The sequence below is a fragment of the Phoxinus phoxinus genome, assembly GCF_949152265.1.
Source record: "Phoxinus phoxinus genome assembly, chromosome: 18".
In the NCBI taxonomy this organism is placed as follows: domain Eukaryota; kingdom Metazoa; phylum Chordata; class Actinopteri; order Cypriniformes; family Leuciscidae; genus Phoxinus; species Phoxinus phoxinus.
Window position 1 is genome coordinate 5,905,589 of NC_136893.1, and position 25,205 is coordinate 5,930,793.

Sequence of the window (25,205 nt, forward strand, 5' to 3'; positions counted from 1 at the left end):
GGTTGCTAGGGCCCTTTGGCTGGTTGCTCAGGTGGTTTGAGTGGTTCCTACTAGTGTTGCTATGTGATCGCTAGGGTGTTCTGAGTGGTTTATAGGTTGTTCTTGGTGGTCTAGTGTTGTTGTGTGGTTGCCAGGGTGTTACTATGTGTTGTCGTTAGGGTGTTCTAAATGGTTGCTGCTACTTTTGCTATGAGATTAATAGGGCATTTTAGGTGTTTTTTGTGTTTCTGTGTGGTTGCCAGGGTGTTGCTATGTAGTTGCTGTGAGGTGATTAGCGTGTTCCGGGTGGTTTCTTGTGTTGCTGTGTGGTTGCCATGGAGTTGCTTGCTATGTAGTTGCTAGGCTGTTCTGAATGATTGAAAGAGCCAACAGTAAATCTCAATGACATTCTAGTTTCTAAAAATTGCTGAAGCCCCTCCTATATTGTTATAAGTCCGATCACTTCGAAAAGTAATGGCACACCGCTCCTCAACATGCTGCACAACTTGACATAGGATTCAAGTATTTAGCACAAATGGTGCCCTGATGTTTGATACTTTAGGGATTTGAACAAAGTAACAGTGATAGTGAATTTTGCCTTAACATGATCTATAATATATAATGCAACTGGTAAGGAATGGAATTAATCTCAATGGTGCATATACAATATATATAAATATATTGCCTTTTAAAGAGTTGGATGATTTCTCCAGTTAAACTCTAGTGCATTTAACAGACGAGTCACTTTATTTAATGGTGTCCACTGGCTCCCCGTGAACAAGGTGTCCTTTACAAGCTCAGGACAACATTGACTGGAGCCTGTGCTTGTGCAGTGAAAATGCTTATTAGTCAAACAATCCCCATCGGAATAATGCCTCCGTCAGCCTGTGGTGAAGGATAACCACGCCGGTGACAGTCCGGCGCCCAGGTCCTGCTGGAGATCAGGTACGAGGAAGAATGCACTTGAATCAGTCAAGCTTGTGTTGACATCCAAGTATAAGGAAAATAAAGAACATCAGCCAAGTATTGCTAATAGTATGCTCATATTTAGGGTTATTTAGTTACTTAGACTTAAATGTTTTGCCTTTTGAACAATAAAACTATCAAAAAAAACATTAAATAAGAGACTAAAGACGTGTGGAGACTAGAATATCATAGTGACTTGAAATTGGACTTGGTTAACAATAAACAACCACCCAGAACATCCTAACAGCGTTTTAGCAACCATCAAAAACACCTTAGCAACACCCTGGTAACCACACACAACACCCTAATATTTCCACAGGCAAGCACCACTCATATTTCTCCCTTCTGAAAATTTTAAAATCTACTTTAGAAATGTAAAATGGACAGTTGTGAAAATGTGTCTCTGTATGAAATCTACAGTAGGACCAATAATTTTTGTACAATAACAGGCAGCAGGAATGTCCTGAAATAAGAGACATTTAAATGCAGGAAGTGGTCCTCTTGTACCCACTTGCCTGAGCAGAATTCCAGCTGATTTTCCTAGGCCCATTCTGTTGTCTGGACGTGACTGATGGATGGTTAATGATAAAAACATTTCCATACCTGGCCTTCATGGCCTTATTGTTCACACGAAACTGGAACATCCTGCCCTGTCTGCTGCAATCACACAGTCCGCAGCTGAGAAGCTCACTGTATCTGGCAGCTGCGCGGTGTGACATGTGGAAATATGGGCCACAAACTGTCAGTGAACCTTGCAGTGAATCTTATGGTTAACCGTGCCATATGCTCCATTATGCATGTATAAGTAGCCTAATGTTTTTGTTGTTTAAGCTTAACACAGGAAATTGTTTTGATTTTTAATATGATACATTTCTGTATTGTACATAATGTCTGTTCATACTTCCGTTCATTTGGACGGCATTGAATGCTTTTGTATACAACTTTAGAATTTTTTTTGTTGTTGTTGCAAATACTCACTAAAGTACTCAGAAACAATAACTATCTCATTCATCTCTGATTAATCGTTAAATGATGGATAAAATGTGTCAGAAAATATATGATTCATAAAGGCAAACTTATTTATAAGTGAAATCCAGATGATGAGATTAATAAAATGCAGGGACGTAACCACCATAGACATTGAGGGGGACAAGCCAGTAATGGCCAATCAAATCAAAGTAGATGAGGCTTACCGTTCTTAGAAGTGTCAGTTTAACATTGAAAGAGAATGAGGTAAGATGTAAATAGTGAAATTTTTAAAACAGGTCAACTGTTTTTCAATAAAATTGTTAAACGACAAGACAGGAACAACGTCAAAGTTACAATGTGTTTTTATTTATTTTTATTTTGTAGTTGTTGTTATTATCATCTCTCATTTCTCCAAACTATTTTTTCTTTTCTGTGAAAGAATTTTTTAAAGAATTATTAAGCAACTCTTAAATGATATTGTTCATAATGACCAAGGGCTGTCAAGCTCCAAGAAATACATAAAGTCGTCCAAACAATTTGTATGCTATAGTCCCAAGTCTTCTGAAGCAGGGTTATTATACTTTTGAATTCTATTTTAGTATAAATGTTTTGTAACTTAATTTAAACTTTTTTTAAAAATTAGTTTTAATTGAGGTTTTAATAGATTTCTAGTTTCATTTCATTTCGTTTTTATTTTTAGTTTAGTTCGTTATTATTTTAGTTTTCTTTTAACTTTCTAATTAACTTAGCTACCAAAGTTAATGCGCTACCTGGTATCATTTAAAATTATGGTTTTATAGTTGCTGTGGTATTTTCATACGTTATGCAGACAGGTTGTTTTGTAAAGTTTTTTTTTTTTATTCCAAAAATGGCAGTAATATGTGGGCATTTTTTGTCTTAGTTTCAGTTTCAAGTATGTTAGATTCTTATTTTAGTTAATAATGTTTTCAAGTCATATGATGCCTTTGTTTAAATTGTTATGCACTGACAATTTTCACCTCCGCCAAAACGTCAAAATCTTCGCCAAAAAAACGTCAAAATCAAAAACGTCAAAAGTTCAAGATATGAACGCTGGTTTGAGCTTTGGGCGAGGGCTAAAATATAAATGAATGACAAATAAAAATTTAGCGTCAAAGTAGTTTAAATACATTAACCCTGTTGTTTCATGGCATTAAACAATCTCCTTCATTATATTTTTACCAAATATATTTTTTAATTCAATATTTTACGAATGATTTGTAAACATTATGTCTCAAAAGTTGTTAAATGTTACTAATGTGTTGATTGACATTTGTATTTATCGGTGTGTATCCAAAAGCAAAAAGTATGCTCAGTTGCGTACGATTGCCTGCAGACACTAATGAGATCATGTTAATTCATCTGCTAATCAATTAGCATTTTCTTGAGTTGCTTCAAAATGCAGATAACTTTGTTTGTAATCAAACTGTTCAAAAATAGATTCAATTCAAAATGTGACAGTCAGGCTGTGAACAGATGACGACAATCTTACCGCTGCTCTTTTAGCCGGCGCCTGAATGCCTTGCGGTTCCCATATCCTGACAACACGAGCAGGGAAAGAGTTAACCACCCGGGCGCTTAATTGCACGTGACATGTGTTGGAGTGTGACAGATGTGACAGATGATGGAGATGGGGACGAAGAGGGCGTAATCTGGCCCTCGGAGCCGAGTCTTCTCCTTCTGTTAGACCTCCAGAAGCGCCTCCCTAGTGAAGACCTGAAGGTAGTAAATAACAGCTCGCCTCTCCGGCCATTATTTAAGCATCTGGTGATGGAAGGAGAGCCCTCGTGCCTCACAGAGATCCTGTCAAAATCAGCCAGCCTCAAAACTCTTCAGCAGGCCCCAAACTGCATTTCGTCTCTCAGAAACACTGCTTTATCACTGTAGATTGGGCTGACGGATTTAACATGACACGAAATGCAACTTTATATTTGGTAGAATAAAGCCAAGATGTTTTAAGGAATGTCCCGTCTGCTTTGATGTCGTTGATCTACTACTAGCCTCTGGTATCTGAGAGTCGCCAACGAGTTTTTACGACAGTGTTGTCAAATATCTATTCCGAAGCTGTAGGGGGAGCTCTATAGAGAAACCTGCGAGAATACAGCGAAGAAATTCCCGAAAATGCATAGCTCTGCTTTAAATGAAATCGTTAAACCCAACGGTTGGGTTTGTCCATATTTGACCCAAACATTGGTTGAAACAACCATTTTTGTTTTGTTTTTTTGAGTGTACTACAAACCATCTTAAGCTCCATTATTGGACCAGTTTTTAAAGTGGCCTGTTTCTTTTTGCTCTTACTTTTTTGTTTATAACTTTTACTGACAGCATATCACGTGTCCTTGATTGTATCCGAATGCATTTGCACCAAAATACTTTACGAGTTTGGTCACACTTTAGACTAGGGTCCAATTCTCAATATTAACTAACTATTAACTACGACTTTTGCCTCAAACTCCTAATTGCTGCTTATTAATAGTTCGTAAGGTAGATGTTAAGTTTAGGCATTGGGTAGGATTAAGGGATATACTGTAGAATATGGTCATGCAGAATAAGGCATTAATATGTGCTTTATAAGTAAACAGTCAGTATTCTAGTAATATGCATGCTAATAAGCAACTAGTTAATAGTGAGAATTGAACCCTAAACTAAAGTGTTACTATGATTTTTTTTGGATATGGATATAGAAAATATTTTGTTCTCCTTTTTAAAAGCCTTTTTGCTATCCAATTACGTTTAGTTGAATTTTATTATTTGCATTTAGCATCGTTTTTTTCTCCCATGTCTTCAGTTTTTGGGTCACGACCCACCAGTTGAGAACCACTAGTCTATCATTATAGAGTCGATTAAGAGTCGATTTCCTTTCCCATGATAACAGAGCCCTTATGTTTGTTTTGATGGGAGGGTACCTACTAAAGGCAAAAGATTAACATTAAGTAAATAATTACCTCATTATTTTAGACTGGAAAAAAAACGTGTGTGTGGAATCAATTTAAAACAATGGGAATTCTCTCAGCGAGGTCTGGGTTGGGAGCACAAAGGTATATTTGTCTCATGGAACTGATTTACAGCACTGTTGATCAAAATCTAACTTCCTGGAATCTTTTCAGATGTTTTGAGAAGCTTATGAGACAGCTGTCAAACAGTTCTGAAAATTGTTGATTTAGCATTATCCGCCATCACGGAAAACACGGCTGGGACAATATTAGTTCAGAAATAGCAACAATGTGTGTCTTTGAACGCAGTGTGTACGCCGTCTATCCATTGTCAAAGAAATGAGTTATGAAACTCAGCTGCTTGAGGAAACAGCCAGGTGGGAAAAACAAAACTCTGATTGAAATTCTCTTGGGGGGCGTTAGCGTGATGCATATTTGCTCTAGCATTCCTTTTGTTCTTTGGAGTACCGCTGTTCAAATGCAATGACCGGTTGCATCAGTTCTAGTCAATGAGTCGTTACACTTCCTCTTTTTTATATCCGTGCAATAAAAACATCTGTTCGTATCACAGAAGATATGAGTAACACGTTCCAGATTTCGAACAGTGGGATTTTCCATGCTAAAGTGACTAGTTGGAATTGGAATAGTTGGAGGCCACAGTATTGTATTTAGACCTCGTAAAGAGCAGGTTTGTGGTTATTCAGAATTGATTTGAGTGTTATTTATAGAGCCTATGAAATAGCGATTGGAGTGTTGTGGCTTTAAATACATGTCTGTTGGCTTTGAGGTCATCTAAATACTGTATGACTAGCATGTAAAAATCATGGTTCTTGACCATTAATCCTGTCCAATTTTCCTTTTTCAATGGGACATGTTGGAAACTTTTCTTGTCAAGTGTCAAGTAGTTCTTTAATTTCCTTAATGTGAATTTGATAGTAAACAGGATACAGGATAAATACTTATAATTAGAATTTTAATTTAAGGAGTTTAAATGGAATGAAATTAGTTTTTTGTTGTGTGTAATTTTTAGTAATACATTTAGTTTTTCTGTATGATTTAACCATAAACATTTTCTCACACAACATTTGTGTTTTTTCCAGAAATATAAAATAATATAAATAATATTTGAAATGCCACCTTCAGAAATTTGTATTTCATTTAAACTTTATTATATATATTTTTAAATCATTCCCTTTTATATCACTTTTAATTAATTATGTAACATGTCACATAAATACAAATGATATTTGTGTTTGGCTCGAGGTCATGGTGCACAGGACCCTAGGTTGATTTTACTCCGGACCATCCCTTTAAAGGTAGAGTATAATGAAGCAAGAGTTGGTTGAGTAGGTCTCTCCAGCGCTGGAAAGCTTTGCTAATATTAACACGGTTCCTAAATTTTGTGCCTGATTATAAACATTCTTTTTCCAGTGATTCTTCTTTGACCTTTTCTGATTTGTAATGTCTCCCAGCCATCTCTCTTTCTACAGTCTTTCTTCAAATTTCCCTCTTGCCCACTCTCTCTCCTCCCCCATCATGAGTGACACGCCCCCTACTGCTGATTGGCCCACACTCTCTCCTCCCCCATCAGGAGTGACGCGCCCCCTACTGCTGATTGGCCTACTCTCTCGTCCCCCATCATGAGTGACACGCCCCATACTGCTGATTGGCCAACTCTCTCTCCTCCCCCATCATGAGTGACACGCCCCCTACTGCTGATTGGCCAACTCTCTCCTCCCCCATCATGAGTGACACGCCCCCTACTGCTGATTGGCCAACTCTCTCATCCCCCATCATGAGTGACACGCCCCCTACTGCTGATTGGCCAACTCTCTCTCCTCCCCCATCATGAGTGACACGCCCCTTACTGCTGGTTGGCCAACTCTGTCTTCTCCCCCATCATGAGTGACACGCCCCCTACTGCTGATTGGCCAACTCTCTCATCCCCCATCATGAATGACACGCCCCTTACTGCTGATTGGCCAACTCTCTCCGTCCATATAATGAGTGGACACACCCCCTACTGCTGATTGGCTACAAGTGTGTTGTGCTGCTCGGTCCAATCCACTTTCAACAGCGTTTCTCAGAAATCACTTACTGCAACTTTTATAAGGGAGCCATTTTTTTAAACACTGAATTGTTCCCCGCTGTGTTAAAAAGGCATCGATTTTGAAGTATGAGCCAAGAAGCAAATTCAAAATGATAACTTTATATTTTCTTGTGATCTGGGAGGATTTATTTGTGTACAGATACACCCTCATGGATCAACACCGGGACAGATCTATAGGAAACTGAACTGATGGGCCTATCAAATAATGCTTTTAATGTAAAACTGATCCAAAACTGTACTCAAAATCACCCTGCTTTTAGTTAAATACCCTATGTTTTTTTCAGGCCAAGTTAATAAAAGGAGCTATGTCCCATCACTGCATATTTATGGGGAACATTTGCAGGGTACAGAGAGGGAGAATCAATTTCCCGCTCTCCCATGATAATTTATGGCTTTTCTGAGGGTGCTCTAGCCGGGAAAATGACACGTCAGGTCTATCATATTTGGAGCAGCAGTAAACCTGCCAAAGTGTAATCTCTTCAAGGCTTCTGACCCTTCCAGCACCCCCTCCAACCAACGATCATTAATGAATGAGCCCTGGAATCGCTCCAGAATGTCAATATTATTATGACAGATTTTAATATTATTATGTCTGTCTTTAATATCATTTAATCTTATAGTACATTGAGACATCCTGGCTGTCCAGGTGGAACTGGCTTTAGCCATGTATTTGACAGAAAATGTCTTTAGACAGAATTATAGCTAAACAAAAGATATATCAACACTGATATATCACATGCAATGCATCACGTAATCAGATTACATTTTTTCCAGAAATGAGTAGAGTAACATGTTACTTGTTACATTTACACTAATTTGGCTACTTTTTCAAGAAACGAATGTGTGTTGCTTTTTCTTTTATTTCATTTTTAATGTGTTCAAGCATTGTTGGAGTTGTTTTATTATTGTACATCTGTATCGTATTTCTGGAGCTTTTAACTGACCATGACCGTTTTCTCTCAGTCCACTGTGAGATACTTCATGAAAATAAGCAGTGGTGATTTAACACGTTACCTTTAAATCAATCAAGTCGATTTTATTTGTATTTATATATACATTTTAAAGCAGTTATTTTTTAGTATCTTAATGCCTTATAGTTGCATTTAGCAGAATAAAGCTGTGCAATAATATAGTTTACATTGTCCAAAGATATTTAAAAAAATCAAGAAGATGAGATTTGCTGTGCATTATAAATCACTTTTTATGTTAGTGTACTGTATGTATGCTGGTAAAGTTGGATATACTTATACATACAGCTTTACATATATAGAGCTGTGCGATAATAGTTTAATATAGCTGGGTGATAATATATTTTAAATTATGTGAGTGTATAAGCAATCGAGCTGTTAAGATTTGCTAAATATGTGGCTTTACATGAGTGTACTGAACATTTTGAATATTGTGCAAAACTTAATTTATTTCAGTAATTCAACTTAAAAGGTGAAACTAATATATTATATAGACTCATTACATGCAATGTGAGATATTTCAAGCCTTTATTTGTTATCACCTTTTAAGTTGAATTACTGAAATAAATGAACTTTTGAACGATATTCAAATTTTTCGAGTTTCACCTGTACTTTATATAGTTGTAGTTTGGAGTTATTAGTAGTTGTAGTAGTAATGTAACAAAATATGCAACTTTTTTTTTAAAGAATGACGCAATATAGTCACTTTTTCCCCCGCAAAAAGAGTAATTAAATGGACACAATTAGTAAAAACTTAGTAGCACTATATTGTTATGTACTTCTAAAAATGATGTTCCCAGCACTGACAGTGACAGTCGTCTTCATGTTCTGGCTCATTCAGAATCTGATACTTTACGCCTTAAAATCTGACCTTGGGATGTATTTTTATCATGCCAAAAACTGTCTCCCCCAGCAACATGAAATGTGTCCGTCCAGATGGTTTTGTGCAGCATCATCTTGCTAATTGCCTGTGATGCCATCAAAAAGATGTAGTCGACCTGACAGGCAGATGAAACGAGAAGAGAGCAAGACTGAGACATGATGGACCAAGAGAGCAGAGCGTGCAATAAGAGGCATAACAACAGTGGTTTTATCTTCGTAATCGTTAGCTCAGATGGCATCACCATCATGTTGCTGTCAATCCTCATTTGTTTTTGATTTTTTACGTTTATATTTGTTTTTATGTTTTGATTTTTGTGACCAGGCCAAACTTATCACAATGTTGCAAAGCAATAACTGGGGATCATTTATTTTTAATGTATTAGGCCTGTTTCACACCACACATGAAAGCATTGTAACTTTCATTCTTTTTACATACAGTATTTTACTGTAAAATTACACTAATGTGAGGTTAGATCTTCTACAGTTTTTCTCTGTATATAGTACAGGAACTTACTGTTAACCAATTTTACAAGTTTTTACTCACATTTTTACAGGATTTTACTATTAAAATTACAAATCATCTTTTACAGTGCAGCAAAAAGTGACCAAATGAGAAATAGATATATTATTATTTCAGTTCATTTTAGTTAATGATAATAACCCTGACAAACACTGGTATTTGCTATTCAAATCTAGCTAACATTAGCCTGCCATCGTCATTATCTCTATCACCATCTTGACCAAAACGTTGTTTTGCTACAAAAAGAGCGAGTTCGCTCCGAGGAACTTGAATACAGCCATGGGTTTTGTAGATAGCAGTCATTTAAGGTTAAGAGACAGAAAATGGCACTCTCAGAACTGCGCTTCCTGGAAGGTTTGACGCGTGAAGAGACTCCTCGTGTTGTCTCTGCGGCTGAATTCAGAGGAAGATCCAACATATGACACGAACGGCGGCGGCGGGCCGCGAGTGGCATGTGCTAAAGCGCATTATGGTTATTGCCGGAATAAAGGTCACATTGTTGCGTGTTATAAACGAGAGGGGACAGCTCCGGCAGTCATGCAGTGTCAAGTGTGAGTCGCAGTGAAGGAAAATCCCAGCAGATCTTTCAGGACTTGCAGGACTTCTCTCGTTCCTGCTGATTAGTACAAACTTAATCATCAGACGCGCATCTCTCTTCATCATGAAATGTGACACTGATGAACATGAATACATGTTGGAAACCTTAAAGCCGACATGGCATCGAAAACAGACCCTATTCGCTTTCTTAAATTTATTCCGAGGAATTCAAAATGTCAAGTTTGACTTCCTTTTTTACTATGAAGAATTCCGTTCATGTTATTATAATATATCCATTTGTAAACCACGGACAGGTTTGAATGACAAAGAAAGAAGAGCTTGTATGTAAGCTACTGAATTCAGTGTGTCATAATGTGATTTTTACAGTATTTGACCATAACCCATTTACAGTGCATCTACAAAATCAAACATTGTGAGATTAAATGCGGGCCTTGTGAAATGTTAAGTATCTCAGTTATAGTCATTATGAATAATCGCCATAGGATATAGATTGTAATTTCCTTTAGATGACATTTTGTAATGTGTCAATGTAGCAAACAAATCAATTTCATGGTCACATAATGAATGGAATATTAAGTTTGATTTGTACAAATATGTTTACCTTTTCTAAAAAGAGTAAGTGTGTGTGTGTGTGTGTGTGTGTGTGTGTGTGTGTGTGTGTGTGTGTGTGTGTGTGTGTGTGTGTGTGTGTGTGTGTGTGTGTGTACGTGTGTGTGTGTGTACGTGTGTGTGTGTGTGTACGTGTGTGTGTGTGTGTGTGTGTGTGTGTGTGTGTGTGTGTGTGTGTGTGTGTGTGTGTGTGTGTGTGTGTGTGTGTGTGTGTGTGTGTGTTACTCTTTTTAGAAAAGGTAAACATATTTTTACAAATCAAACTTAATATTCCATTCATTATAAACATAAAATAACATATGTGTGTGTGTATATGTATGTTTTTTTTCTTATAAACAATATATTTGGTAACACTTTACAATAAGGTTCATTAGTTAACATTAGTTAACTACATTAGTTAACGTTAACTAATAATGAACTGCACTTATACAGCATTTATTCATCTTTGTTAATGTTAATTTCGACATTTACTAATACTTTATTAAAATCTTGTTAACATGAGTTAATGCACTGTGAACTAACATGAACAAACAATGAACAGCTTTATTCATATTAACTAACATTAACAAAGATTCATAAATACTGTAACAAATGTATTGTTCATGTTAGTTAATACATTAAATAATGTTTAATAAATGAACCTTATTGTAAAGTGTTACCATATATTTATATATATATATATATATATATATATATATATATATACTCTTATACAGTTAATAATAACTATAAATGTTATTAGTACTATTATTATGTTTCCTTAGTAAACATTTTAAGGAACTCTTAATATTATTTTGTAATTAATGTCCAATAAAGGCTGGACTAAAGCACTTAATTACAATTTTTTTTGGCATTCCATGACCTAATCTAAAGTGAGAACTATTTATGGTTAATAAATTGATAACAAAGTGTTATCTAACTCTTTACATATGAGCTAACTAAACAATAACTCTTTGTTAACTATGAATGAAGAACTCACTGTTTGTATATAGTCTATTAATGCATTAACTACAGTTAATACAATGTTAGTTAACTATAAACTAATAGTTTGCAAATGATTTATAAGTGTGTTGTTACTGTATACTTATTATAAAGTGTTACCTAAAGATTTTTACATTTACATTTACATTTATGCATTTGGCAGACGCTTTTATCCAAAGCGACTTACATTGCATTATCCTATACATTTAGGTATGTGCAATCCCCTGGGATCGAACCCACAACCTTGCGTTGTTAACATAATGCTCTTACCACTGAGCTACAGGAAAGATTTATTGTAAATAATAGATCAAATGTTAAGTTCTAAAAGTTTTTTTTCTTCTTCCATACTACAGTAAACTTTTTATCTCAATAGATTTGATTCCTCATTTGACGCATTCAGAAATCCAGTGAAACCCTTACAGTAAGCAGTGAAATGTGATTACGAATCGCAGGGCTTCAACAAAAAGCTACGGAAGCGAAATATGTTGCTTTGCCAGTCTTTCTGTTTTAAGTACTGTTCTGTATTAAGTACTTTAAGTAATTGAGTAATCATCTTGTAATTTCTTTGTAGATTAAGCTCGTCTCCACCTCATGACTAAGACCTGTTGTTGTGCATAAAACAATGCAGCACGTGTATAAGATATATGATGGTCAAAAAAATGTCATGTGTAGTAAATGTTCACCATTAAAAACAAAAACTTCATTTTGGTTCTTTATTGTTAGTGATTTGGTGGTTGTTTTTTCATTCACTAACGGCAGGAAGTATTAAAGTTAAACTGTGCAGTCTGAAAGCATATCTGTCATCAGACTCACACTGATTACATAAACCAAAACAGTTCATCTGAACATGTGATAGACGTAAGTGTGTGTTGTATGTGGAGAGGTGCATGTTGTGAAGGAAAAATTGTATTTAAAAAAAAAACTGTAACACCTGTATTGCTTATACTGGTTGTTAAGCATTGGAATAAGATTTTGTGCAATATGCATAACCAAATGCTGGAATAATGAGCCATCTGCATGTGTGGTCCCCTCCTCGGAGATGCCAAGAACAGCACCATCTGTGATACAGCTACCAGCTGTTTTCTTTCTTATTACATGTTTATTAAAAGCCAGAGTTGTCCTCCTAAAAAAGGAGGGAAAAGAGACTCTGAATATGGGTGGCAATCTACTCCATCACCTTTAAAAGGAAATGGCTTTCAGACTTTTCTCAGCTGCTGTCGAGTGAACGTACGCGTGTCATCCGGACATAAACAATGGATTTTGTAATTAATATGCTGGGAAATGTTTTTGATTTTATGCTATTAGAAGATTAAATGGCAGTAAAACATAGATAAAAATCAGATTGAGCAATACTGTTGTGACGCATAACCGCAAATATGGCTTTAACTTTTCAGATGAAAAACCTATTTGGAAAAGTTGTGAAATGGGATTCTTTGACTCTTAAGGCCCGGTCACACCAAAGACGATAACTATAATGATAAAGACGGTTCTTAAAATTTTTCTGAATTTAAAAGAGTTGCAGAGTCCACTACTATAATGATAAACGTTATAGGGAAACGTACTGTAGTTGAAATCACATTCAGAATTATTTTTCTCCCAGCTGATGAATGATAAAAACATTGACAGCCAATCAAAATTCCATTAAAGGAACACTCCACTTTTTTTGGAAATAGGCTCATTTTCCAACTCCCCTAGAGTTAAACAGTTACCGTTTTCGAATCCATTCAGCCGATCTCCGGGTCTGGCGGTAGCACTTTTAGCATAGCTTAGCATAGATCATTAAATCTGATTAGACCGTTAGCATCTCTCTCAAAAAAATGAACAAAGAGTTTCGATATTTTTCCTATTTAAGGGTGTATTCACACCAGGAAAGTCCGATAGTTCACTTGCTTTGGTCCGGACCAAATAATTTTTTTTGTTGTTGTTGTTTGGTACGGTTCGCTTTCACACTGCTCTTTTTTGCAAGTGAACCAAAATTTGTAAACAAAACCACACGTGTGCTAGGTCGTCCATTCATTGGACAAGGATTCTCAAGTAGGGAAATTAGGAAGTGCAAAAAAAAAGCTATTTTATATACTGCTAAAAAGTGCTGTCAACGTTAACGCTTGCGATTAAGTTAGACCAGTTTAACGTAAATTAATGCAGCACCCACCCCCCCCCCCCCCACCCCCCACCCACCCTACACACACACACACACACACACACACCTTGTATTGTAAGGTGTAATACAGCCATGCAAATGCTTTTAAAGCATTTATGCGCGATTAGACTAAAGAGAACGCTCTGTATGTGAATGTCCTGATGTGCACACACTCATTCATTCATTCCATTCCAATGATGCACTCACGACGCGCAGAAAGACGCGCAACAGTATCGTGTGGCCAGACAGCGCACCGGAATGAAATTCTCTTTCGCACTTGAACGAACAATAACACAAACAATTATGCCAAAATGTAGTAAATCAACAACAGATCACTTTCCCATAACGCAACTCCGACTACGGAATCCTGTTAACTCAAAGGCGCAGAGCTTTCTTGCAATTGGGTCGGTTCATGTTCACATCGTAAACAAAACCGTACCAGAGTTCGTTTGGAACCGTACCGAGACCACCTCTTCAGCTGGGTCTCGGTTTGATTGTTTGGTCCGCACCCGAGTTCGATTGCTGTGTTCACACCTGCCCAAAAGGTCCGCACCAAAGGGGGGAAACAAACTAGAGTTCGAATCAATCGAACCAAACAAGGCAGGTGTGAATACACCCTAAAACTTGACTCTTCTGTAGTTACATCGTGTACTAAGACCGACAGAAAATTAAAAGTTGCGATTTTCTAGGCCAATACTAGGAACTATACTCTAATTCCTGCGTAATAATCAAGGAACTGCTGCCGTACCAGCAGCGCAATGATATTACAAACTTAGTGCCGGTCACGTTGGAAGTTACCGAGCCGGGGACTATTTTCAGGCGCTTTGTAATATCATTGTGCCTGCTGGTACGGTAGCAAAAACGGTAAAACTCAACTGTTTAACTCTAGGGGAGTTGGAAAATGAGCCTATTTCCAAAAAAAGTGGAGTGTTCCTTTAAAGAGCTCGAGCATTTAAAGCGGCAGACGACAAAACTGCAGAACGCAGAAGGAAATTGTCGGCTGGTGTGGTCGCTAATATAGCTATCGTTATTGATATCGTTATAGTTAACATCCTTAGTGTGAACAGTAGTGTGAACCTGCTGACACAATTCTTCTCTAATACTAAGGATCACTACTGTGCACATTAGGTTATTTGGTCACACTTTAGTTTAGGGTCCAAACCTCACTATTAACTACGACTTTTGCCCTAATGAACTCCTAATTACGGCTTATTAATAATTAGTAAGGTAATTTAGGTATTGGGTAGGATTAAGGGATGTAGAATATAGTCATGCAGAATAAGGCATTAATATGTGCTTTATAAGTACTAATAAACAGCCAATATCCTAGTAATATGCTAATAAGCAACTAGTTAATAGTGAGAATTGACCTTAAACTAAAGTGTTACCGGTTATTTTAAGCAATATATTACAGCATCTTACAGTCAACATGAAATTATATTTTACTTCACTATTGTGACATATTTCTGAGGATATTCTATGAGAGAAATATTTATTGGATCATGAAAAGTGTCTCTATATGACAGGCGGTTGAAGAATAAGAGAGATTCAATTTGTCAGTTGAAAAGGAAAGTAATTTCAGAGACCGTTCAAGTTACAATTCGATAAACACAAAGACAAACATTTGTTTTCTTTAGAATGATTTGAACCAATGAATCGTTCAAAACAACTAACAAAAGGATTAATACAATAAAATAATAACTTTATTAATAGGTCAGACTATTTTTGAGCACAAGGTTATTGTGATGTTTTTGGACAGAGACAATCCATTTGATAGAGATATTATATATTTATATACTTATTTTTGCGCTTTATTTTAAGGTAACGTGAAGTAAATGGGTTGTAAATGCTGTTTAAGATGCACTTTTTTATTTATTTACTACTTTTTACAGCATTAACCATATTGTGTTTTCACTCTTCTATAGTCATTATAACATATCATTTGATCCAAGCTGTTCAACATCACAGTTTTCATGTTTCCTCATGAACAAGAAGATGATTTGAAGTAGTTAAGCCACAGTCATGCTAAGTATTTTCTCAATGTATCCTCAAGACATCCTAGGAAAGTGCTCCTGCTTCCTGCTTCACTTGTACATAATGTATGTATAGGTATGTGTTTGCAAATAATGTAAATGAAGGCATGTTTTTCCAGTCTGTGTTAGGTTGTTCTCATCAGTTTCCCCCAACAAGAGAATCTTTCAAAGGTTTTTCTTCCAGACAAAGCGTAAAACTGTAATCGGGATGCAATGGACTGAACACAAACCGTCCCTCTTTGCGCAGCAAGAGTTCTGAACGCTCCCCGTCAGATCAGAACCCGTCTGATCCGGTTTGGCAGAACTGCAGACCACCCTCTGCAGCCGTCAACAGATTTCAAAAGCTCTGAGCTCGGACTCTGAAGTGGCAGTGACACATTCCAGCTTTTGATGGACACAGAGGAGCAGTTCTGGAAGCATCCATCAGCGTTCACATCCGCACACGTAAGCTGACAGGTCAGGTCTGGACAGACAGTGACAAACCTGGGTTGGACGCGCTGTCGCCGTGGACCACGACTGTACCGAGGAGGAAGTGACAGGTCGGGCTCGGGCCTTACCGTTCTGCACGGGTCCAAACTCAGATGTGTGTGTGTGTGTCCTCGTTCAAATAAATACGCAAACAAGCATCTATCAGTCAGACGTGGCAGGGAGATCTTGGTGGCCTGTCGTGACAGGAGCAGGACCCTGGTCTGAGTGTCGTCTGTTCTCAATCACACGCTCAGGGTTTGACACTCGACACTTGGTCTTGCTCGGCACAGATCATATTTGATTTGTCAAAACGTTGCAAGATAATGTCTTTATGGAAAGTCTGTTCTGTTGTGTTGTTGAGCTAGTTATTTAGGGTACTAGAACATTTGGTTACACTTTATTTTAAGGTGTCATTGTTACAGTGTAAAGATATATTTAAGTACTGAGTGATATTAAGCAACTACATGTACTTACTATAGGGTTAGGGTAGGATTAGGGTTTGGTTGAGGGTTAATTGCATATAATATGCGTAATTTACTGTTATTTTAAGTACATGCAACATATGTAACAAGGACACTGTAAAATAAAGTGTTACCAAACATTTCAATGATACCTTCTGATTGGTAAGACTTTATTTCGCTGGTCTCCTTTAGACATTCTGTTGACTGTAAGTATTGTTGCACCTACATGTTCACTAACTCTCGTCTCAAGTCTCATAGAGGATTAGTAGATTGTCTGCTTAATGTTAACTCTTTACTGTGATGGTCTCCCAGCTGTCATTTTACTGACTATAAGAAACTTTGCATGTACATGTCAAACCTATTTAAGATATTTACAATTATTTGGCAAAATACAGTTACAAGTTTTATTTTACTATGCAAATGAAAAAAAATCAGTTATTAATGTTTTTCTGGTTCTCTAGTTTTTGCGTGTTCATCAAAAATGATGTCTGCACATTTTTTTATTGTGTTATCATCACAAATAAAACAATTGACTCCAAGCACAACTACGCAATATAATTACAAAATCATTAAGACGTTTTTGATAAGACCGGACATCACTTTTGGCCACTACCATATGAATTTTGTTAGGGATCAGAATATGTAGCAATCGATATACGGTTGAAAACGAAGATCTTGGACACTTAATGTTTGTCAAACTTTGTGGAATATGTTTATAGATTAATTACACCGGTGGTTATTTTGTGAACTTAAAAGGATACTCAAGTAGTTCCAAATCTGGATGAATTTATTTCTTCTGGTGAACACAAAAGAATATATTTTGAAGAATGTTGGTAACCAAACAGTTAATGGACCCCATTGACTTCCATAGTATAAGGTGACCTACGTTCTAGGTCTAAGCCTAAATGATGACAGAATTTTCATTTTTGGGTGAACTATCCCTTTAAATGAAACTAACATGAGACATCCACAAAAAATGACCAAATCCCACATCAGTCAAAAGTGTCTCAGAAAAGTGAAGAGAAGCTCTACCATGATTCCTTTTGTATCTAATGCATTGACATTCAGCGTAATTTAAGTGTCCAAATACTTTTTGAGGCCACTGTCTTTTGTGCCATATGACTTCTGGGAAATAAGGAGGATAATATGGAAAATATTCTTCCTTCAAACAGATTACTCAAAGATCACTCAGTCTTCCTCAAATGTGCTTCAGATGTGTGTCACTTCACACTATATCACATTTTCCAGTTCTGTTTGAATAATGCCTAGTGCATGTCAGCTGCATAGGCCGAGACCGTGTGTGTGTGTGTGTGTGTGTGTGTGTGTGTGTGTGTGTGTGTAAGAATGTGTGACATGGGCATTTATCTTCCAAGCAGGGCTAATACCTTAATGCCGAGTACAGACTGAACACAGCGGAGGTTGTGTTGGTGAACAGGCCCGTCCGCACGCCGCTCAGTGTGTGTGCTTGTACGAACACCGTCGCGTGTGTCAGTCCTCCCGTGGAGCCACGTTGCTTAAGCACCATACTTTGAAATCAAGCATGAATAATTAAGTCATTTCACAAGGCTGCTTTAACGATACATTACATGAGAAGAAATAGGTCAAGTGCTAGTGGTGGAAACACCGCAAGCATGGATCCTTATTGAGGTAAAAAAAAAAAAAAAAAGAATCATGTTGGGTCACAGTAACTACTTTGAAACACGACCCCCCACCAGCAGGAAGTTAAAGGATTATTATCATTAGCATTATTATTTCTCATAAGATAAACAATGAAAAAAATATGCTGTCCCGCAGCAATTTTTCTTGCAAATCTTGTTTATCCGTTAGCTACAGCGTTAAGAAGAGTTTTTTGTCCATTATTATAGTGACTGCGTTTCAATGCACAATCGTACTCTGATTATGTGGTAATTTCAGGTCATTATTATGATCTCAGTCTGCATATAAACACCTTTCTAGTGGCGTATTCAGTGTGTATACATTAAAACAAGAGTAAAAACCCTCCAATCTTACTATAATCTCATTTAAACATGGTTTTCTTTCAAATAAGCATTTTGTTCATAATCCGTAATCAAAAGATACTGATAACGATCTAAAAGCAGGTAACATTTCAAGGGTTAAAAATATATATATTTTTAAATCATTAAGCTGACAGTACATGAGATTTAGAAATCGTCAGGTTTTTCTCTGGTCCTGGCGTTAAAACGGTTACAAAATCAGACATTTCATAATTTGTGCATTCATGCATTCTTCATGCACTTTATAATGATGACTACAAAATCCAGATGTTGGCGTATCTGTCGATTTGTTCAAAGGAATATGTATTGCACCAGTATGAATGTGTGAAATAGAGAATGACTGTCTATGTATCGGAGACGTTTGCAGTTTAATAAAAAGTACAGTAAAAGCAGGAATATTGTGAAATATTATTGCAATTTTAAATAAATGTTTTCTATGTGAATATATTTTAAAATGTAATTTATTCCAATGATAAAAATTTTCAGCATCATTACTCCAGTTTTCAGTGTCACATGATCCTTCAGAAATCATTTCTGATTATTATCAACGTTGAAAACAGATGTGCTACTTAATGTTTTTAGATCTATCTATCTATCTATCTATAATAGGTTATATATATATATAGACTATATATGTGAGATATGACCATTTGAAAATTTGGAATCTGAGGTTGCAATCTTGAGAAAATCTCCTTTAAAGTTGTCCATTTATGTTCACGATTGTGCTGAATTCACTCACACAAACATATTTTTATATATTTTTACAGTAGGAAATTAACAAAATATCTTCATGGAACATGATCTTTACTTAATATCCTAATGATTTTTGGCATAAAAGAAAAATAAATCGATAATTTTGACCAATACAATGTATTGTTGGCTATTGCCACAAATATACCCGTGTGACTTGTGACTGGTTTTGTGATCCAGGGTCACTCATATATATACATATAAATATAAATTTCATGATTTTTTTTTTTTTTTTGTGAATAGAAAGTTCAAAAGAACAGCTTTGGTAATGCAAAACTACACTGAACAGTATGGGGTGTATGGCACAGTTTTTGACAAAAGTGCATCATGCACGTTTACATTATTATCCATAAGGTGTACGGTTGTGCATGTAAGCATCTTGTGTTCAGCTACAGTTTGTTTTGCTGAACCGAACACGTGATTTGGTCAAAGTAATGTAGATTCCAGCTTTACCCCCCACGACTCTCTTCATCTCAAGGCAGGGAAATGTTTGCTTGTAGCCTGTGGTACTGGAAACACATTGTTCACCCTCAGCTAATTCAACATCCTGTGAAAACACACATCTTTACATACACACACACACACACACACACACAAACAATATGTTTGCATATGCTCAGGAAAAGGTCACTGTTCTCCGTTATGCAGCCTTGACAAGTGGAGCCTATTAGTTTATCAGGGGAGCGGTTATGGTTTTATGGTATTTTACCTGTCCCGCATTCCATGAAATATTTCCTCAATTGTCCTTTCTCGATGAGGGACTTCATGAGGACCGGGTCCATTTAAGCGAACTGAAATATGGAACGTGGCGCAACACGTGTGGCAGCTGCGCGGCTGTTAATTATTGTGCAGAAATATTGATTGCTTAGTTGAGATTCTTGATGGAAATATCAGGCGAAAATATTCTGGTCTTGAAAGGTTTAAACCAGCACGGCAGCCTATTTAATTTCACTTGTGGTTCTTTTCCTCGTCTTCTAATTGGGTTATATGCATTAGATTTTCAAATTAAGCATCTGCTGTTAACAGTATGCATATGTTGTTGTTCTACTTTGAAAATTACAGCTCTCAAGACTTCAATCAGCGCCTGTCCGTATCACATGAAATTTGAGCTTTGAATCAGAAGCAGGTTTGGAATCCCCAGGCCTTGACTCTTTCATCATGGGGAGTGCATTTTAATTAGCTCTTCTCGGCTCAGCGCAGAACTGACGATTTGCACCAGAGCTGCGGAACAAAACATTGAAAACCCCTACCATGCGAATTAACACTGTGTCGCATTCATTGGCAACAGTTGCAAATATTTTGCTATGTCAGTCAGCTTCAAACCAAAGCTTACAAGAGCTTTTTTTTTTAGACTTCACAATTAAGTTTACGGCATGTTATGAAAGCTTGTATACAGATGCAAGCGTAACTATCAGCAGTGTCAACGCTTTGACAACATCTCGTATTTGTTTGTCTGCGTTTGTATTACGAGCTTTTGCTCTTTCAATCGGCCCTCTGTTTTACTTCTTTATGTATAGTTGCAGTAACAGAACTTCAGAAAAGGATGGCGTTATGGGTGGTTGCTATGTTGTTGCTTGGTGTTTTCTTTTTCTTGTTGTTGGTGGGTTTTTACTGGCCAGTCAAAAGAGTCAACATTTGTGCATGTTTTTTTGGGGGATGTGGGGGTGTCTGCAAGGAAATAATGTATATCCGTCCATCCATCCGTCAGTCCGTCTGTCTGTCGTTCTATCATTCTATCTATCGTTCTATCATTATTATATTTACATTTACATTTATGCATTTGACAGACGCTTTTATCCAAAGCGACTTACATTGCATTCAAGGTACACATTTTACATTTTGTCAGTTCTTGCTTTCCCTGGGAATCGAACCCATGACCTTGACAGTGCTAGCGCCAACGCTCTACTGTTTAAGCTACAGGAAAGATTATCTATCTATCTATCTATCTATCTATCTATCTATCTATCCATCTATTATTCTGTTTCTTGTTCTATCATTTTGTCTCTCATTCTATCATGCTATCTATCTATCGTTATATCTATCGTTATATCATTCTGTCTCTTGTTCTATCTATCTACTGTATCTATCTATCTATCTAGGCCTATCTATCTATTTATCTATCTATCTATCTATCCATCTATTATTCTGTTTCTTGTTCTATCATTTTGTCTCTCATTCTATCATGCTATCTATCTATCTATCTATCGTTATATCATTCTGTCTCTTGTTCTATCTTTCTATCTATCTACTGTATCTATCTATCTATCTATCTATCAATATATTGTTTTATTGTTCTATCATTCTGTCTATCGTTCTATCAATCTATTGTTTTATTGTTCTATCATTTTATCTCGTTCTATCATTCTGTCTATCGTTCTATCAATCTATTGTTATATCGTTATATCATTATATCATTATATCTCTCGTTCTATCTATCTATCGTTCTATTGTTATATCATTCTATCTTTTATTCTATCTGTCCAAGAAACCTTAAAACTTTATGGCTTTTTTTCAAATGTTTTCTAGTAAAAATTAAATAAATAAAAATACAGCTTACATTCAAATTCAAGTTCCCACAACCAGACTAAACACAGCTGTGGACTGTTACCTCAACGTAATACTGGCCATCTGACATCGCACATGACAAAATACCCCGATATTACAGCCTTTAAACTGTGCACACAATCACTTTTGGTCAAGATGAGTATACGATACATGCAGGTAGAGATAGTGTGTGTGTGTGTGTGTGTGTGTGTGTGTGTGTGTGTGTGTGTGTGTGTGTGTGTGTGTGTGTGTGTGTGTGTGTGTGTGTGTGTGTGTGTGTGTGTGTGTGTGTGTGTGTGTTAACGTTTATACACAGAGGGTGTTAAAAGCTGTCAGACAGGTATGGTCAAAGTGGAAGCTCAACACTGATTGATCGGCGGAGTTCATGTCAAGTTCACGGGAGGTCTCTGCCATCATCGCCCGGTGACTGGCATCCGCACATCAGCGCGAGGAGACGGGAGAAAACAGGAGGATCGAGTAACGTCACCACATAACAGATTAACAAAGGCAGCATCATCTCTCTGTATGACAGCGGGATCATTTATCACACAGCAATGGTGTGCACTGAGGTCATCTGTAGTCTGTGAGTAATGGCCACTCATTTGTTTATCCGTGACCTCAATAATCAGAGATGGTGAGAGGTCGGGACACAAATGGTGAGACACTGCGCTTCAGAAATCGAACCATTCTGCTTCACCTTGTAGGACTACAGTTATGCTGTAATAAAGCTGTGCCGAAACAATGTACGGTGCCGCTCATTGTTGCCGTTACTATGACATCATAAAGGTTTTCTCAGCTGAAAGATTTTGATGTTTCTATGGTTTCGGTTTAAATCAAATCGCTTGTGTCATTGTACTGGGTGAATTTGGGTAAATCTGGCCACTTTTTGACATTGAGATGACTGATGGGATGAGATCACTTTACTGTTGTGTTCTGATCAAATATGACATCATAGGCCTTTTCAAAACCAAACACATTTTTGAATACATGGTCACATGATATCGTGTGCTGAGTAATATGATGCATGACATGTTTTTAATATATAATTGCTAATACATTTTATGAGCATAATAATTAGCTGTGTATGGACAATGTGGAATGCTACTGAGAAAACGAATTACTTCCTTTCAGTGTACAACCTATTTTTATTTTTATCCATTTATTTATTTTTAACTATTCATTTTTTAAAAAGAATCTCTGGAAATGATATCCGAAAACTATACATTGCAGTGTTTAGGTTATCCATATCACATGCCACAGTAATTTATTTATCACGAGCAATGACAATAGGCAAATGACAAATAACAAATGACAATGACATAATTATGCCTTATTTCTACACTGCAAAAAAAAAAAAAATGATTTATGATTTTAAATTTTATGATTTATTATCACAACTTTTTATCTTTTGTCAAACAACTTAGATAGTTAATGTGGTTCAGATTACATCATTTGAGTTTCCATTTATTCAACCAATCTCCTTTGTTGTATTAGCTCAAATTTTAGATTTTAATGAACTCAAAATTTTAAGGCAACCAGGTAACTTACTTTTTTTAAGTTAAACCAACAATGTTTTTTTTTTACAGTAGCTACTGAACAATAATATATTGCATACGTGTCGTTCATTAATTGTCAGAATGTATACACTACACTAAACATAACATAAACATCTTAGCCAATATACTGTACACAACAGATTGGACTAATTGATTACAACAACACTAATGTTTAATTTCTAGCAGCTACTAAAAGTATCTTGCACTGTAACACGAATACTAATGTGTTATTCTCACATTTCCAGGTATAGCATTTCACATTTTTGCCTCTGCCTTTATAGGCATACGGAGACCGCTTACAGCTCACACATATACATGTTAATGTAAGTAATTACCACAGCAATGGCAATTATATCTCATTTCTGGCAGCTACTAAAAATAATTACATATTGCATGCACGTTATTTATTATTACTCTGCAGTGTGTCATTACACTGAAGCATTCATTGCTTCACGCGCTCAGCTCTCAGCATCTCTGTAAACTCGAGCCTAAAGCACAGAGAGACAGTATGAGGCTGGTCTTGTGGGCTGTCTCATGTTTTCTCCGGCCCCTGTCTCTTTAATAAACTCGTGGTTATCTAGTGTAACAAATGTCTCGCTGCCATCATCAAGTCCAGAGGAGGAGGAGGAGGAGGAGGAGTTTTTAATGTTCAGTTTGTTCTATGGATCGATGTTTGCTGCTGGCATCGCCGTGTGTGTGTGATATACACTATTTTTTCTGCCCTTTTCCTACTACGTTTCATACGAGACCGGGAGTCTAAGCGATTGACAGCGTTCGTCCTTTTGGCTTGGGAAACACAAAAAGAAAAGAAGAAGAAGAGACGGAAAGAAAAGCAAAGCAAAACAATCCGCCATAGATATGTCTATCTAGGAAGGAGAGGTATATTAAAATAGAGACACCTGATTTCTGGACAGCGTTTCTGAAAAACTGGATTGTACGGAACTGAAGTGCATTAGAGAGTCGCTATTGCGTGTGTATGGACTATATCAGAGCGCTTTTGCAGAATTTCACCTGGGCTCAGTTTCACTGTACGTGAACTAAAGAGAGTTGAACATGCCAAGGAGGAAACAGCAAGCACCCAAAAGGGCTGCGGGTAAGATTCAAATTGACACCTATCATTTCACATTCATCCCGACATGAATATTGCTATTCATCCGCGTTTTAAGTCGCACGAGCGTACGGATTTGTATCTGAACTGACCTCTTTTTATCTTGTGAAACAGTGTGATGAAAGTGATACCGCTGTCTTAGAAAGAGGATGGTTAATATCAGATAGTGATGCTTTGATACACTGCAAAAGCTTACGCTTCGGTTCCCGGCAAAATCCGACGAAAGTTTTTAAACTTTCAAGTCCAACGAACTATTTCACGTTTAAATAAACGTAAACACGCGTGTTTAGAATGTAAACATCGTTCGTTTGGCATCATCAAAAGAACGCCGTGCTTGAACATCGTAACGTTTTTAGCATTATAAACGGACCGAGTAGTGAACCCTGTGTAACCCCTGTAACGTCTGTTAGACGTTGCAGGAAAATGGTCTTAATCAATATTTTGCGAATAAAAATAAGTAGCCTATATTCTTTAAGTAAAAAACATTAAGTTAACTTTATATTTTCAGATTTTCTATTAAAACAAGTAGCCTATTTATGTATAAACGCTGTTTTGCTTTCCAAGTAGGCTAATGTTCATGTTTGCATATAATCGAAGTGAAAGAGTTTAGCAAGGCTCACTTCTTGGCCTATTTCTA

The 25,205-nt window shown here is 36.7% G+C and overlaps 1 protein-coding gene across 3 annotated transcripts in view; it reads left to right on the top strand.

The window, feature by feature from the left end:
- Positions 1-25,205, top strand: part of tshz2 (teashirt zinc finger homeobox 2) — a 143,458-nt gene that overhangs the window by 65,148 nt on the left and 53,105 nt on the right. The window contains exon 1 of one of the 3 annotated variants that reach the window (XM_079588907.1): positions 24,068-24,553. The exons of the other annotated variants lie outside the window; for them this stretch is intronic. Within the exon in view, the coding sequence (XP_079445033.1) occupies positions 24,514-24,553 (40 nt within the window). The 5' untranslated portion in view covers positions 24,068-24,513. Of the gene's footprint in view, positions 1-24,067; positions 24,554-25,205 lie in introns of those variants that run through there. 3 annotated transcript variants of the gene reach the window in all.